Here is an 18,140-nt window from a genome sequence, read left to right on the forward strand (position 1 = left end):
TGTTGGTCACATGGTCTCTTACAAGTGGACATCACGGTTCTTGATATTTTCAGAGTCTGTGTCTAGGGAGCATGTGTGCATGCTAAGTTCCTCAATCATGTCCGACTCTTTGCGACCCCATGGATTATAGCCCGCCAGACTCCACTGTCCATGGGAGTTTCCAGGCAAGAATACTGGAGTGGGTTGCCATTTACTCCTCCATGGGATCTTCCTGACCCAGGGATCTGACCTGCGTCTCCTGTGTTAGAAGGCGGGTTCTTTGCCACTAGCGCCTCCTGGGAAACTTGGTACCCTAATACTTTATCACCAGAGCCACACTTCTGGAAAGGAAGCTTCATTCACTCACTTGGATTGGCTTTAATGGGAGTTTGTCAGCTAAGGCAGGTCCCTCCATGTGGTGATGCTTTTGCCTCACTTAGAAGATGAGTGTCATGGGCATTTCATTTGCCTGTGTTTTGTGGGGTCCCCAATGAGGAGGAGGAGCCCCTCAGCACGGGGGTCTCCCTGCCAGATTGGATGCAGTCAGTGCTGAGGCATCTTAAGCTGAGGGGCTGCCCTGAGGGCAGAGGGGTCACCTCAGGCCAGGAGCCCCACCCACCCCCACACGCAGCGGGTGGCAGTCAGACAGGTCTGCCACATGGTCACAATTACTGCTCTGGACACTCATTTTTTAGGTTCTTATTTCCTAAAGGTAATTACGCTCCCCAGGAGAGCTCATTCTGTCAAAAAAAAGCAAAAGCAGATGGGATTTTACAGCCCAGTTTCCTGCCCTGGAGTTGACTGACTACAGCTTCCCCTCTCTGGCTTGTTTTAGACTTTTCAGTGGCCAAAGTGCTCCCCAAGACCATGAATTCCTCCCACTACCGCTTCCCGGCCCAGGGGCAGAACTACATTGAGATCCCCCACGAGGCTTTCCACAGCCAAGGTGAGTGCAGCTTGGGACCCTTGCAGAGGGACTCAGCCTGTGAGCTGTGACCCGGCCGAGGGGCTGCCCCAGTCCTCCTCCCTGTGCCGATGGGGCCAGGTTTCCATGGTGGGAACACTGTGTGTCATTGATGCTCCTGAGATGTCTTCATAATGCCGACTAAAATCCAGCCTTGTGCACTGGGACTGAGGAGGCAGGCTGGCAGTCTGCACTCTACACTTGCTCACTGGAGGATTCTCAGTGGACCATGAGCTGATGTGGCCACCTCCCCTCCCTGCTGGGGTGGCCTCTGGCTGGGCGGCTGGGTGAGGGATTTTGTCTGCTCAGGAGTCTGGGGTTCTCCTCCTGGGAAGTCAAGGATAGTGATGGGACAGCAGCCAAGGTGATCTCAATTACTCTCTAGGGGGACCTGGGTGGCTCTGGCCATTTTTGCTATCATGACTGTCCCCTGCCCCTTGAAAGATGACTATGCCTCTGCAGGGGTGTCACTCTGTCCCAGGAACCTTGGGAAGTCAAGGGAGTTGTAGATTCTCGGCACCTGACCATCTGGCCAGAGGCCACACTTTTCCCATTCTGCCTTCAAGACTGAGGACCAGTCTGAGTGGTGGTCCCCTCTCCAGCTCGGGGCTCTCACTCCCCAGCCCTTGGGATCTGACCTCTGCTCCCTGTACCCTCTAGTTTGCTTTGTGAAGGGTGCTTAGGGATATTGGGGTGTCCTGCTTTCAGGGGACTGTCCTCCCACACTCGGAGTGAACTGTAGAAGGGAGAGGTCCAGGGGCAATGCCAAGGTTGACCTAATACATACCACTGCACGTGGGGTCTCATCTCATGTGCCCGCATGACAGTTAGAAATCTCCAGTTTTTCAGAATCAGCAAGATCACAGGCTCGTGTGGTCTGCCCACATGGAAACTTCTCACACTTGGCAGTAGAACTAACTGGTCACAAGCACCCACTCCGTGGCTGAAATTCCTGGGCTCGAATCCCAGTTCAGCCACTCAACTGGGCAAGTTACTGAACCTGCCTGGCCTCTGTTTCCTCATCTGTGACTTAGGGGACAGTCTTAGTATCTGCCCCAATATTTTGTGGTGAGAATTAGAAGAGACAGCTCTTACACCAGTACCTGACCAATAGTAAATGTGACGTGAATTGTTAATATATATTCCTGAAATTTCAACACACTCAACAGATATCCTGAAGAACTCAGGAAGCATTGTGGGACTTGCTCCTCCCAACCTCCTATTAAGCTAGCAGAGGGAGGTAACAGAATGGATGATTCCTGTTTCCAAGTTGGAATAGCACAGAGAGGTGGGACCCAACAGAAGGAGTGCCAGGTGTCTAGGTGACTTGTGAATCCTGTATCTGCTGCCTCACTGGAGTGCTGAGATTGCTGTAAATACTGCAAACACAGATAGCCACTGACATTCGCTCATGGCTGCAGTGCTATTGCCTGGCACCGCCAGCCACAGCTCAATCGGGCTCTGCCTTCGGAGGCGCGTGGTGTTCCTGGAATGTCTCCCCGCCCACCCCCCACTCTCAGCCAAGAGTTGTAGCATCTATGTGTCCAGAGCTGGCTCAGGGGCGGAGCAGGGAGTGGTTGCCTTGGTTGCATTCACAGTTGAAGGGTGGAGTGAATCTCTACTCAAACTCTGTCCTCATGGTCAGTTCTGCCCCTGAATGTCCCTCCCCTTGCCCTTGAGGAGCTGCTGGGTTCCCAGGTCTGAGGTCTACACTGTGTGTTGCTGGGCAAGCACTTTTGATGGGGGCTTTGTGTTTCTCTTGTTTATCACTGGGGATGCTGACAGGTGTCTGGTCGTCTGCTCTTTCCCCAGCCTGGACCACCATCGTGGGGCTTCTCTACCATTCGGTGCACTATTACTTGAGCAACATCCAGCCGGCCAGCACCAAGTGAGTTTCTGGGGGCCATGTAGCATGGAGTGGGGAGGTGGTGCCTGTTTGCTGGGTAGCAGACCACTGGGACACCCCCACCTCCATGCCACCAGAGGCTCATGCAGTATTGTTATCAGAGAACTTGTGGTGCCAGTGCCTGGTGTTTCTCTGTTTGAGCAAAAGAAGAAGACGCGGGGATGCCTACACTGGGGGTTCAGCAAGCCTCAGGGGCCTGGGCTGATAGTGCAGTGGTCAGGAGCACCGGCTGAGTGACCATTCCACCTGGAACTGTGTGACCTTGGACAAGTCAGTTAACCCCTCTGAGCCTCAGTTTCCACTTCTGTAGAATGGGAAACGAGCAGCACATGCCTACATTAGTCAAGACTGTGTTGGATATAACAGCTTAGACAGAAGGGAACTGAGGGCTCATGGGACTAAGAAGGGCAGGAGTAGTCAGCTTCAAGCATGGCTGGCTCCAGGGACCCAGAAGATAGTGCTTTGACCTGGTCTTTCCTTTCCCTGCCTCTGCTCTCCTCCATGTCAACTCATTTCCTGGCAAGCCCCTTCACAGAGGCATTGCTGGCTCCTGTAGATTCAGACCCACATCGGTTTGGGTCCTGAGATCTCAAGAAGGAAAGTAATTGTCTTTCGTGAATGAAAAGTCAGTTTCATTCGAAATCTAGGGAAGATTGTGATTGGCCAACTTGGGTCACGTGCCCATCCTGGCCCCCAGTCATGGTGGGAGAGGATCCTGCTCTCTCATTGGCCAGGTCTGTTCACATGACGTTCTAGGATTTGGGGGTGGATCAGCTGTACTGAGACCACAGGGAGGGGCTGGTTCCCCCAAGAAAGATTAGGCATGGGACCTGTTCCTCCCTTTCAAGGGGTCCCTTGGAGGGGACAGGGAAGCAGAGCCTAGGGCCGGGGCAGAGAAATTGCCAATGAGGTATGAGCCCAAGAGCCCAAGGGGCCCATTTGTACAGTTAATATTTGGAAGGCAAAGCCGTTTCTGTTGGCCGCAGATCCGCCCTAGACAGGGGCCCTGCAGAGGGCAGCAGGCAGGCTCTGGTCCATCTCTCTTCCCGGGTGTCTGGCACAGCGCCCGGCCCAGAGTGGAGGCTCTGAAAAAGTTCCTGGAGACAGAGCTGTGCATCTCAGAGGAAGCCGCGCAGCGCCTCCACCCCTAGCCCCGACGAGGCCCCGCTTCGCTGCCCTGCCAGGACCACGCCTGGAAGAGCTGATAGTATGAGAAAGCGTGTTCCTGCAAGCTCACTATCTCTGTTGATGGGAAGGCGCTGCGGGGGCGGGTTTCAGACACTGGTGCCGCTGCTGGGTATTTGGAGTCCTGTGTGATGGAAAGCAGGCAGCTATTTTTAACCGCCTACAGATAAACGAGAAATGATAAATACTTTCTAATGATGCAAATAGTCCTGTTATCGTGGGCTCTCTCAGAGGAAGACTCTTCTCCCATCTGATACCAGGGACCAGCTCTTGGTACAAAACCCTAGGCTAGGCCTGGGGGAAGCAGGCAGTCGTGGCTTCGCTGACTTGGAGGGAAGCCTTGTTCTGGGCGTGATTGCGGGGGAGAGCCTGCAGGTTGTCGGGTTCACTTTTAACCTGGCACCCTGGGTGTGCTTTCCAGAATTCTTCAGGAAAGTCACAATGGAAGCAACCCGCTTTCCTCGGAAATATGCCTTCTAGACTATTTAAGGGAAATTTCTCCAAACCCAAGATTATGAATGAATAGTGGACCCAGCCTTAGCCCCAATTTATGTATATACCTCTCTCACTGCTGGAGGTTCAGACTGAAACAGACTTTTCAGTGAAATCCATAAAAATGTGTATTTCTGGGGATGGCCAAATCCTTCTGTGGGTTGGAGTAAGGGTGTGGGGAGGACCGTGTTTATACCACATCTGCAGTGCCCCTCATCCTTGGGAAAGGGGACAAAGGCAGAACTGAGGGTTACACACGGAGAAGGCAGTGACACCCCACTCCAGTACTCTTGCCTGGAAAATCCATGGACAGAGGAGCCTGGTGGGCTGCAGTCCATGGGGTCGCTAAGAGTCTGACACGACTGAGCGACTTCACTTTCACTTTTCACTTTCATGCATTGGAGAAGGAAATGGCAACCCACTCCAGTGTTCTTGCCTGGAGAATCCCAGGGATGGGGGAGCCTGGTGAGCTGCCGTCTCTGGGGTCGCACAGAGTCGGACACGACTGAAGCGACTTAGCAGCAGCAGCAGCAGCAGAGGGTTACACATGACAGTGGGTACTTTGATTCACTGTGACCAGAAACACACTCTCTCTGGGTGTTGGCAAAGTTTTGCATAAAGGTCCAGATGGTTAATATTTTTGGCTTTACCTGCTGTACTGTTTCTGTCACATCTGCTGTGTAAAGGCAGCCCTGGACAATACATAAAGAAGCGGGGGTGGCTGAGTGCCAATAAATCTTATTTACAGGCCAGGCAGTGCCTATGGTTTGCACAGCCCTGGGGGACACTGTTATATCGGTGCTGGCGGCAGGGACGGGGACAAGGCTAAGTCTGCCCTGCTCTGGGGAGTTGAACCCCATTCTTAAAGCTTGACCACCAGGTGTGATTATCCTCCATCCTAAGCAGGGGTCTCCAACCTCCAGGATCTAATGCCTGATGATCTGAGGTAGAGCTGATGTAATAATAATATAAAGTGAACAATAAATGTAATGCACTTGAATTATTCCAAGACCGTCCCTCAACCCCACCCCTTGTTCATGGAAAAATTGTCTTCTACAAAACTGTTCCCTGGTGCCAAAAATCTGATCCTAAGGGGTCCAACCCTCCCATCCCTCTGCTACTCTCACTGCCCGGGGGTCTCCAGGCAGGACTCCCTGGAGCCTCAGGACCCAGGGCGCCATGATCTGCTCTTACACCCTCTGCAAGTTGTGGGCTGAGAGACTCACACAGGCAAAGAACCCCCCAACTCACAGCCCTCTACCCACTGAAACATTAGTACCATGGACCTCTGAACTCTGCCAGCAATGAATACAAGCATTCAGTTATTTTCCTGAAGTCAAAACAGAATGATTTTCTGATGATGGCCACTTATTTTTCAGGTGTTGGGTCTTCAGTTCTAAGGTTAACACGTGATGCAAAGATGTCTTGTTGTCAACATTAACCTCAGAAAGAATCACCCTGTGGGCTCATCAAGTGTGGTCCCTATATTTGTTGTCTTAGCTCCTGTAGCACGAGGTGGCACAGGGGTGACGCCAGCTGTGGTTCACACGCAGACTAGGAGCCAGGCTCCTGGCTCTTTACTCCCAGTCGGCCACCCCGCCCAGCTGCTGAACTTGACACAAGCCTGGCGGTCCCTCTGCCTGCTTGCTTCTTTCTAAGATAGGAGGGCTGTCCTGATTTCTGAGGACTTCTGTGAGCTCTGAGTTAATGGTTTAAGTAAAGCTTGGTGCCCTTGAACATATGTAAGCTCTTCCTTTGTCATTGCATAAGATGCTTGGCTGTTCTCCCGTTCTCTGCCTTTAAGATAATTATCAAATTCCATGCACAATTAGAAGCAGATTAGTGCAATCGCCTTGATAATGTTCTGGTGTTCCCACTTGCTTGCACAGCTGATGTCATTCCACTTTAGTTTTGTGTGTTATTACCCTCACACATTTATGTTTTTTGGGTGTGAGGTTGAAAGGATGAGGTGGAATTGTGACATCCTTTAAACCTCCCTGGGGTGTGGAGTCAGTGCATGAGATTAATGGGGTAGGAGTGCGACAGGGCTGGATGGGCTCTTCCCCCCACCCGTCCTCTGTTGACCACTCGGGCCCCACTGATGTCTGTCCTGGGGCAATGACTGACCATCCACAGGTCCTGGATGGGGGTGTCCTTTGTCCCTGCATGGGCCTGGACACAAGGGATCCTCTGAGGTCCCTGTCTCTGGCCCCATAGTGATGAGAAATGTGCAGTTCATCTGCCAAGTGGGCAGCTAGGACAGCTGTTCCTTCAAACCAGCAATCCGAGCTGGACAGGGCGCAGAGTCACCTGCTCCTCCTCCATAGATGGGCCTGGGACTCAGAAGGGATGGGACTCCTTGACTGCAGGGCTGGGACTCGGGCCTCTGGATTTCAGCCTCTCAGTGATGGACTCACTTGTGCTTCAGAAGGATATGTTCCAGGGGGTAGACTTTAATGTCTGCATTTCTTTTTACTTTTAATGCTATATGTTTTCATTTATTTTTGGCCATGCTGTGAGGCATGTGGGAGATCCCCGGCCAGGAATTGAAGCCTTGTCCCCTGCATTGGAAGCATGGCGTCTTGAACTGCTGGTCCTCCAGGGAATTCCCCTGTCTTCATGTCTTTGTAAAGCCAAGCCATCCAGGCAGAAGGAAGGACAGGGTCAGAATCACCGTGTAGCAGCCCTCGGTATAGCCACTGATTCGGGCAGTCGTCCTCAATGCTGACACCCCTGGGTGAGGGATTATGTGGAGACAGGGTTCTTTCCTGTTGTCCCACAAGGTACCTGTTAATCACTATGTGAGAACGTCCTGGAGAGCAGAGATCACTTTAGTCAAGGGGTCATGCTCAGTCTCACGGGCATTGGGGCAGGCTGATATACTGCGTCCCCCGATGGGAGGCAGTGGCAAGAGTCATCCTGCCCCCAGATGCTCGGCCTGATGCTTCCCATGAAGAAACAGTCAAGGGCTGTTTTGTAAAACCTCGGTTTGGACTATCACACGTCCATGCAGTGGAAGCAGTGACAGGAGCAGGGCCTGTTCCAAGTCAGAGGGGACGAGGGGACATGGTGACTAAATGGATGCTGCCCCTTCCTTGACAGGAAAGCAGAGCTCTGACAGACACCCTGGGGACACTGAGGACGTTCGACTGTGGACCAGGCACCAGATCACGGGTTGAAGCTGGGTCAGATTTCTGAGCGTGGTGATGGTTAGGGTGGTTATGTAGGAGGCAGTCTTTATTTTTAGAAGATACACTTAAAGTATTTAGAGTTGGAGTGTCATGATGTAATTTCTGATGATTCAGCAAAAAGAAGGTGTGTGTGTGTGTGTGTGTGTGTGTGTGTGTGTGTGTGTGTATGTGTGTGTGTGTGTGTGTGAGAGAGAGAGACAGAGACAGAGACAGAGATGCCAGACAAAGCAAAAATGGCAGAATGGTAGGAGCTGGGAATCTAGGTGCGCTGCTTATACAATTTTCTGTTGGCATGACTCTTGCAATGCAAGGTTTGGAGAGGAAGGTCCTGGTTGGGGCAGAGATTCTGGTTCTTGCCATTGTCTCTTGAGAGACCCCACTGAACTACTTTATTATATATTGGCTGTGCTGAGTTTTCACTGCTGTGTGGGCTTTTTCTCTAGTTGCAGTGCACGGGCTTCTCGTGGCAGTGGCTTCTCTTGTTGGGGAGCATGGGCTCAAGGCCACGGGAGCACAATAGTTGCTTGCAGCATGTGGGAGCCTCCTGGATCAGGGATTGAACCTGTGTCTCCAGCATTGGCAGGCATATTCTTTATCACTGAAACACCAGGGAACTACTTCTTGATACCAAGAACTTAGCGACTAAGCCACCTGAACACCACAGAGGTCATGTCCACCATCCTGGTGGATGCTCTCTTTTTTTTTTGTCTGTCAGTCAGAGGCTTCTCATACCACTTGAGAATTCTCCCAGATCTCTCCAAGGCCCTTCCCATGCCTCCATGTGCAGCATCTTTCAGGTCTTTCAGGAGGTTTAAGTTTCCTTTGCTTAGCATTTCCTGTCTCCTCACTGCTGCCTCAAGCATCAGTGAGAATGCAGCTCTGATAGAAAGGATGGAGATAGACTCCAGAGTGAGCAGGACACCATGTTTGAGCAGGAACTTGCTAGAAAAGGAGTTCATTTACTACAGGATATTTCCAGTTTTACTTTTTGTATTAAATCTCCCTGTACAACCTGGTTTACCTGTTGCTGTTGTTCAGTCACTCAGTCATGTCTGACTCTTTGCGACCCTATGGACTGCAGCACACCAAGCTTCCCTGTCCTTCACCATCTCCTGGAGTTTGCTCAAACTCATGTCCATTGATTCAGTGATGCCATCCAACCATCTCATCCTCTGTCACCCACTTCTCCTGTCCTTGATCTTTCCCAGCATCAGGGTCTTTTCCAATGAATTGGCTCTTAGCATCAGGTGGCCAAAGTATTGGAGCTTCTGCTTCAGCCCCAGTCTTTCCAATGAATATTCAGGGTTGATTTCCTTTAGGATTGACTGGTTTGATCTTCTTGCTGTCCATGGGACTCTCAAGAGTCTTCTCCAGCACCACAATGCAAAAGCATCAGTTCTTTGGTGCTCAGCCTTCTGGTTCACCTGTGGGTTCACCTCATACCTGGAGTGGTCTTTTAATGAGACCGCTTTTTCTTGTTCCATGCATGCTGATTTCTCTTGCTTGAGGACCAGAACTCATCTCTCCATGTGCTTGGGTGTTCTGCTTGCAGATTTCAGAGTTCCCAGATCTGCCCTAGAGATCCTGAAATCTTCCATCCTCTCTATGCTTTCTTTCTTTTTTTAATTTTTAAATTTTTGCAATGTTATGTTTGTTTCTGCTGTACAACAACTTGAGTCAGACATACATCTATCCCCTCCCTGTTGAGTTTCCCTCCCCTCTCCCATCCCATCCCACAGAGCACCAGACTGGGCTCCCTGTGTTACACAGCAACTTCTCACCAGTTATCCATCTTACACATGATGGTGTATATATGCTGATGCTACTTTCTCCATTCGTCCCACTCTCTCCCTCCCCCATGGTGTCCATGTCCACAGATCCATTCTCTACATCTGTGTCTCCATTCCTTCCTGCAAATAGGCTCTTCAACACCATTTTTCTAGGTTCCATATATATGTGTTACTACATGATATTTGTTTTTCTCTTTCTGACTTACTTTACTCTGTATAACAGGCTCTAGTTTCATCCACCTCACTAGAACTGACTCAAATTCATTCTTTTTTATGGCTGAGTAATATTCCACTGTATATATGTACTACATCTTCTTTATCCATTCATCTGTTAATGGACATCTAGGTTGCTTCCATGTCCTGACTATTGTAAATAGTCAGTGTGCAATGAACACTGGGGTACATGTGTCTTTTGGAATTGTGGTTTCCTCAGGGTATATCGGAGAAGGCAATGGCACCCCACTCCAGTACTCTTGCCTGGAAAATCCCATGGACGGAGGAGCCTGGTAGGCTGCAGTCCATGGGGTCACTAAGAGTCGGACACGACTGACCGACTTCACTTTCACTTTTCTCTTTCATGCATTGGAGAAGGAAATGGCAACCCACTCCAGTATTCTTGCCTGGAGAATCCCAGGGACGGCGGAGCCTGGTGGGCTGCCGTCTGTGGGGTCGCACAGAGTCGGACATGACTGAAGCGACTTAGCATAGCTTAGCTTAGCTTAGCTTAGCAGAGTATATGCCAGTAGTAGGATTCCTGGGCTGTATGGTAGATTTATTCCTAGTTTTTTAAGGAATCTCCATACTGTTCTCCGTAATGGCCGTATCCATTTACATTCCCACCAACAGTGTAGGAGAGTTCCTTTTTATCCACATCCTCTCCAACATTTATTTTTTGTAGATTTTCTGATGATGGCCATTCTGACTGGTGTGAGATGATACCTCACTATAGTTTTAATTTGCATTTCTCTGATAATTAGGGATGTTGACAGTCTTTTCATGTGTTTATTGGCCATCTGTATGTCTTCTTTGGATAAATGTCTATTTAGGTCTTCTGCCCATCTTTGGATTGGACTTTTTGCTTTTCTGATACTGAGCTGTGTGAGCTGCTTATATATATTCTGGAGATTAATCCTTTGTCAGTTGTTTGTTTTGCAGTTGTTTTCTCCCATTCTGAGGGTTGTCTGAACCTTGTTTATTGTTTCTTTTGTTGTGCAAGATTCCTCCTTGACCCACCTCCTAGAGTCATGGAAATAAAAGCAAAATAAACAAATGGGACCTCTCCACGCGTAATCTCAGGCACAGATGACCAGCAGAGGGGTCGTGGCTCAAATGTGCTGAAATACGTGAGGCTGCAGGCCTGGACTTTGGCCCGTGTCAATCAGGTCCCCAGCAGACCAGATGGTAATTTGGGGGAAGTTAGAAGGCGAGGCCATTTGCCAGGCTGTGCTCAGGGTGTGCTCCCTACTATCAAGGATAGAGTAATAACAGGAGGGCTTCCCAGGTGGCTCAGTAAAGGGGGTAAAGAATCTGCCTGCCAATGCAGGAGACTCAGGTTTGATCCGTGGGTTGGGAAGATCCTCTGGGGGAGGGCATGGCAACCCACTCCAGTATTCTTGCCCAGAGAATCCCATGGACATAAGAGCCTGGCGGGCTACAGTCCATGGGGTCACAAAAGAGTCCACACGACTTAATGACTAAATGACAACATAATAACAGGAAGTGTTCTCAGAAAGAGGGAGTGGGGCATGATGCTGCCACCCTGGGCTGATGGGGTCTGGAGAACACAGTTCCTAGGGCAAAGATGCAGGGCTGTGGGGATGGGCACCACGCCCTTTTTGTGACCCCGCAAAAACAGTGCTATCTGGGTCTCACTCTCCTCTCCGACTGGCTCTGATTTCCTGTGGATGCTGCCATTGGCTGAACGCCCCAAAGCAGAGGGCAGGGCCTGTACAGGGGGGCGCAACCATGTGGCCCCTACTCCCAGGACTGTCTTCTTTGCCATTTCTCCCCTGGCATCTAGAAAGAGCCTGTTTTCTTATCCAGGAAGGCCCCTAAGCCCTGGTACAGTCAATTCCAAAGTGACAGATAATCCAGTCTCCAAGTGTTACTGCTCCCCAGATAACAGGTTAAAATAAAAGAAAATCAAGCCTGGATCAGATTTATGAAGACAAAGGAAAACCCTTATTAAAACTGGAGGTACCAGAGAGATTAAATGAAGTCATAAAAAAACCCTCTTTTTATTATGAAAAAAAATCGAACATCTGTAAGAACAAAAGAGACGGTCATCACCGGGTTACAACCGGGACCACCCACGGCCGTTTGGGCTTCCTCTGCCCACCCTGCTCCCTCACCCTGGCCCCACCAATTATTTTGAGGCAAATCTCTGACATCATGTAGTTTCATCTGTAAATATTTAGTCTCTATTTTTAAAAGACAAAGACTTTTAAAAATACAGAATAAACTCCATGCCATTATCCCATCTAAAAAGTAAACAGTAATTTCTTAGTCCATCTGATGTCTTGTGATTGTCGACTTGGGTGGTGGTGTTGGATGGTGGGCTCCTCCTGGCTCAGCCACCATGGACCCCAACCTGGGCCTCTCTGCAGGGCAAACCCAGCCAGAAGGAAAGGCTCCCTGGCTGCATGAGCAGTGAGTCACTGGAGACCATCAGTGTAAACCCATCCGTATTGGGAAATTGTACTTTTCCAGATTAAAAATGCTCCTGAGGGCACAGTGTAGACTGTTGAGTCTGATATCAGTTCCTGCCCTCAAAGGCAGTGTTTACTAGGCTACATTTGGCTGAATCCATGTGTTCCTGGGGCCAAATCCAGGAATCTGCTCTGGATTTGCACTGTGTTTGTGGAGAGAAGATTCTCCATAGGTTTTCCATTTTTTACATGCTTTTCTTAAGATTTTGATCTAAGTCATCATGGTCTGTCTGTGAGAAGATTAATTCACTGAACACATATTAGTTGAGAACCTACTGTGTGTCAGGCTTGGTTCTAAGGGCTTAGAGAGCTGTGAACAGAATGGGTAAGAAGCCAGCCCTCAATGGAGCTTACATCCTAGTGGGAGATGACAGCTGACCTGATGAATTGTTAGAAAATGGACGTGGATGATGTGACAAATAACGATGTGTTTGTAGGGTCTTATGCTCATGGTTGTGATTTTACTGTTGGCTAATATATAGTCCTAATTTTTGCTAGACAAATGATTTCTATTATGTTGGTGGAATTACATACATGCTGACTTCACAGAGAGAAGCATAGACTGTGAGGTGTTGGCAAGCATTTCACCGTATCTCAGTGGGTACTGCGCTGAGCTCAGAACATCTCAGCTCCCTGAAATCACAAGCAGAGAGGTGGTCTACCTGGGCAGCCTCATTGTTCTGTAAGAGAGCAGGCCTCTGTATCACTGAAGACCACTCTTTCTATCTTTGGGTCTAAACTGGTCCCTGGTGACATCCAGCCAGTTTTAACTTTCCATAGCAGTGGCTGAACTCCCTGCCTTTTCAGTGGGGACAACATCACCTCCAGAAGGTGAAAATTGGTTTTGAGGGCAAGGAGTCTGAGATATTACAGTGTCTGTGGCTCTGCAAAGTTACCTAAAGCGTATTGAAGTACATAAGCAGATTTACTCTATGTGTGTGGTACTGTGATTTCACGGGATGGGCAGGTGTTGATGGAGTAATGGTGGGGTGTTAGGAAAAATGGGTCTAATAGGACTCTTTAGGGGGCCATAATGGAAAACAATGGCTGAGAACCACGAGCTGGAGTGAGACTTGCTTTTCAGTTTCTTTCACTTTTTTAAACCTGTGTGACTTATTCCATATGTGTCTTGTAGCTTGGGGCTTGCACAGTGATGCCTTTCCAGAGAAGAATGATCAGATAGCAAATCAGCCGTGTTCTCTGAGTTTCCAGCAGCTCCTCAGCTTTCCAACCTTGGTGATACTCACAAACATGAGGAATCCATGCCTCTGTTTTGCTACAGGAAATATTTTCTGTTGGAAATACCCTTAAGCAGGGTATTTCCATGAAGGCAGGGCTAGGGTTTTAAATCTTTTTTTTTTTTAATTTTGGACTATGCTTGGTCTTCTTTGCGGCATGCAGGCTGTTTGTGGAGGCATGTGGACTTCTTTAGTTGTGATGTGCAGGCTCAGTAGGTGCAGATTCTTAACCACTGGACCACTAGGGAAGTCCCAGGGGTTTTAAATCTTTATGATATTTTTAAAAAACATCTCACATTGACAATTCCAGGAATAGTTCTGTGTGCTGCTGGGGACCTGCTCTTTTTTAAGGAACTCATGTTAGGGGCTTGTTTAAAGAGCTGGGTCCCATGGTGATGATGGTGGTGTTAGCGGGGAGACGCGTGGGTCCCACTGGCTCTAGTCCAGGTCACCAGCTTTGAGTCTAGTTAACAGGTAAAACTAGTTGAGGGAGGAAGTAGATTGTACACCCAGCTGCCAGGGATCTGCTTGATGTTATGAAGATGGTTCTGTGAGTATAAACACAGGGAAGGGACAGAATCCCCATGCAAAAGTCCAGATTAGGAAAGAAATCAGCAGATGACTGGGTGACCTGAGTCGGGGCTGAATGACTTCATGTCGCAGGCATCCTAGTGAAATGTCTTGGAATTCAGAGTAAGGCAACAGACATTTGCTGATTACTGACCATATACCAGGCAGGGCGAGGGTGAGGGCTAGATAAGCAGTCACCAAGAACACAATGTTCAGAGTGGTGTTCATTCTTGGAGTCATTCATGTGCTGCAAGTGGCAAACCCTGAATGTGAACACCTTCTTAGATCTTGCACCCCAAGTTCCTTGCTTCCCTCATCCTAGTCCTGGCCCTGAATGTCATTTCAGCTTCATAACTCCATGAGACAAGCACTATGTCTATCAGCCAAGATTCTTTTGATTGGGCATAAGCAACAGAAACCCAGGCGTAAGCTGCTTTAAACAAAAGGGGAGTTTGTTGGATCACATAAGCTGAAAGGTGCATGGACAGCCGGCTTCAGGAGTAGCTTGATCCAGCATCCAGTTGCTATCACCCAACTCCATCTCTCAGCTTTTCCTGGACGTGGACCTCCTTCCCAGTCAGTCTCTCTGTTCATGACTATAAGCCACTGCTGGAACCTCAAGGTTCTGGATTGACATCTAGCAGAGAGAAGTGAGGATCTCTGACCCAGCATTTCCATCTGAATCTTGTTACGTCTCTTCAGATCTTAATGGAACATGTGCTTGCATCTGAACAATCAGTGTGGTCTGAGGAATGCAGTGCACTGATTCACTCAAATTGTGATAGAGGGGTTTACTCTTGAGTTAAGGATGGAGGTCCCTCCAAAGCATATGGGCTACAAGTCAGGAAGCGGTGGTCACTTGGAGGGAAGCTGAGGTGCCTTTATCAGGGGAGGGATGAAGGGCTACTGGGTGACAAGACAACAGGTGTCCATCACATTACTGTTTGCCACAGCGGTTTATAATTTGGGCATGGAAAATTCCAACAGGTAAGTCACTTGTCCCAGGTCAAGTGAATGTATGGCTGAGATTTAATCTCATTGTTTTGATCTTCCTGTTCTTCCCCACTTCCTGGGTTACCCTCTCCTTCTACTTGACTGTAGACTCTGTGAGGTCAAGGGCTCCATCTCACCTTTTAGTACCAACACCGAGTCTTAGAGCAGAATGTGCTGTTTGATAGAAATCAAAACTCCACCCCCAAAAGATTTCAGTCTCAAAAGTCCCAGGCTTAACGTGAAATTTTAAACTCAAGGTTTTTGTTTTTGTTTTTTTAATTTCTGTTTTGTAATGATTTTTCATTTGTTCCCAAGGATTGCTGAGGCAGCAAATTATAAAAACTGCTTGCTCTCTGCGACCAGCTATCTGATCTCCCTGGAGGTCTCCCCGACGCCGAAGCTCTCCCAGAATTTATCGGGCTCCCCTCTTATCACTGTCCACCTCCGGCACCATTTGGTGAGTTAGAGTGAATTTGTCCTCATTTCTGCTCTTTGATTTCCTTTTGCAGCAAGGAATATTCGATTGTCTGTATGATTGTAGAAAGAATCTTGGATGGATTGGTGCTGGCCAGAATTAGGATTTTGGCATCCATTCTTGTGATTATTTCTGAACAGCAGTGGAAAGTCCCCTGGATAGCTCTGGGGTTGGACACACAATATTAATTTTGTGTAAAAAGGCCTCTGAGATCAGACGTTGCTTTTACAGATGTGTGCACAGCAACTGTGGCTATTTCTGTTTTACAATAAATGTTGTCTTTGGAGGATGGGATATCTTGGCTCATTCTCACTTATCTTAGTTGATAGCCATTAGCGAGACAGAGAGTTTGGTTCTTTCTGGGAAATATGTTAGCATTTCAAAGAGCTGTTTCTATGCTTTCAGTTTTGAGCTGTTTGTTTTGCCCCGTTGTAACTGTGACTGTCTCCGCCTTCACTCTGTCTTTGTCTGTGATAAGAATGACAGGTGTATCAGGGACACAGGTGTGCACCTGTCTTTTAAAAAGTGTGACTTTCCTTGTGCCAGAATCGTGCACTGTGGTTGAAGCTTGACGTTCTCAAGGAATTTATTAAACAATACAATATATATATATTAAAATTTTATTGAAGTTTAGTTGATTTACAATGTTGTATTCATTTCTGCTGTAGAGCAAAGTGATTCAGTATACGTTCTTTTCCATACTGCCTTCCATGATGGTTTATGATAGATGTTGAACAGGGATCCCTGCACTGAACAGTAGGACCTTGTTTATCCGTTCTGTGTGTAATAAGAACTCAGTCCACTTTTGATCCTTTGAAGTCCTACAAAGACTGTTCCCGCCAGGATCTTCTGTTTTGTTCCATTTTGTACTGTTCCATCCCATTCTGCCAACATTATCTGAAGACCTACTATGTGCCGACCCCTGTGTCTGTCTACCTGTGTTTTTATCACCTCCTCAATGATACAGCATTGAGGGAAGCTGACGAGTCAGGACAAGTTGCTCTCACTGCAGCTCCTGTCTCACCCTGTCACCCCCCAGCCCTGATTCCCCACGGAGGTCAGGCCCCTCAGAACCCAGCTTTGCCCATTTGTCCACACTTTCCGGCCAGTGTCTGTCTGCACTTGTGCTTTCCCAGGCAGATAGCCACCACCAGACAGCTTGCTCTTGGTTGCTCCATTACCTCTTTCATCCTGACCATCTTGCTGATTGGTATTGAAATGAAAACAGACCTTTTCCAGTCCTGTGGCCACTGCTGAGTTTTTCAAATTTGCTGGCATATTGAGTTCAGCACTTTCACAGCATCATCTTTTAGGATTTGAAATAGCTCAGCTGGAATTGTAGCGCCTCCACTAGCTTTGTTCGTAGTGATGCTTCCTAAGGCCCACTTGACTGAGCACTCCAGGATGTCTGACTCCAGGTGAGTGATCACACCATCATGGTTATCTGGGTCACTAAGATCTTTTTTGACTAGTTATTCTATATATTCTTGCCACCTCTTCTTAATATCTTCTGCTTCTGTTAGGTCCATACTGTTTCTGTCTTTTATTGTGCCCATCTTTGCATGAAATGTTCCCTTGGTATCTCTAATTTTCTTGAAGCAATCTCTAGTCTTTCCCATTCTCTTGTTGCCAGAGGATGTTCAAACTACTGCACAATTGCACTCATCTCACACGCTAGCAAAGTAATGCTCAAAATTCTCCAAGCTAGGCTTCAGCAGTACGTGAACCAAGAACTTCCAGATGTTCAAGTTGGATTTAGAAAAGGCAGAGGAACCAGAGACCAAATTGCCAACATCTGTTAGATCATAGAAAAAGCAAGAGAAAAACATCTACTTCTGCTTCATTGACTATGCTAAAGCCTTTGACTGTGTGGGTCACAACAAATTGTGGAAAATTCTTAAGAGATGGAAATACCAGACCACCTTACCTGCCTCCTGAGAAATCTGTATGCAGGTAAAGAAGCAACAGTTAGAACTGGACATGGAACAACGGACTGCTTCCAAATTGCAAAAGGAGTATGTCAAGGTTGTATATTGTCAACGTGCTTATTTAATTTATATGCAGAGTACATCATGCGAAATGCCGGACTGGATGAAGCACAAGTTGGAATCAAGATTGCCGGGAGAAATATCAATAACCTCAGATATGCAGATGATACCACTCTTATGGCAGAAAGAGAAGAGGAACTAAAGAGCCTCTTGATGAAAGTGAAGGAGAAAAGTGAAAAAGCTGGCTTGAAACTCAATATTCAAAAAACTAAGATCATGGCATCCGGTCCCATCACTTCATGGCAAATAGATGGTAAACAATGGAAACAGTGACATACTTTATTTTCCTGGGCTCCAAAATCACTGCAGATGGTGATTGCAGCCATGAAATCAAAAGACACTTTCTCCTTTGAAGAAAAGCTATGACCAACCTAGACAGCATATTAAAAAGCAGAGACATTATTTTGCCAACAACGGTCCATCTAGTCAAAGCTAGGAGAAGGAAATGGCAACTCACTCCAGTATTCTTGCCTGGAGAATCCCAGGGACAGGGGAGCCTGGTGGGCTGCCATCTATGGGGTCGCACAGAGTCAGACACGACTGAAGCGACTTAGCAGCAGCAGCAGCAGCACTCAAAGCTATGGTTTTTCCAGTAGTCATG

The 18,140-nt window shown here is 48.1% G+C and overlaps 1 protein-coding gene across 2 annotated transcripts in view; it reads left to right on the forward strand.

Moving 5' to 3' along the window:
- Positions 1–18,140, forward strand: part of ADGRD1 (adhesion G protein-coupled receptor D1) — a 177,638-nt gene that overhangs the window by 43,897 nt on the left and 115,601 nt on the right. For both annotated transcript variants that reach the window (XM_006063071.4, XM_006063072.4), the window contains 3 exons: positions 815–925; positions 2,756–2,831; positions 15,332–15,473. In XM_006063071.4, coding sequence (XP_006063133.4) covers positions 815–925; positions 2,756–2,831; positions 15,332–15,473 — 329 coding nt within the window. The remainder of the gene's footprint in view (positions 1–814; positions 926–2,755; positions 2,832–15,331; positions 15,474–18,140) is intronic.

Source organism: Bubalus bubalis, chromosome 17 (assembly GCF_019923935.1).
Source record: "Bubalus bubalis isolate 160015118507 breed Murrah chromosome 17, NDDB_SH_1, whole genome shotgun sequence".
Classification (NCBI taxonomy): domain Eukaryota; kingdom Metazoa; phylum Chordata; class Mammalia; order Artiodactyla; family Bovidae; genus Bubalus; species Bubalus bubalis.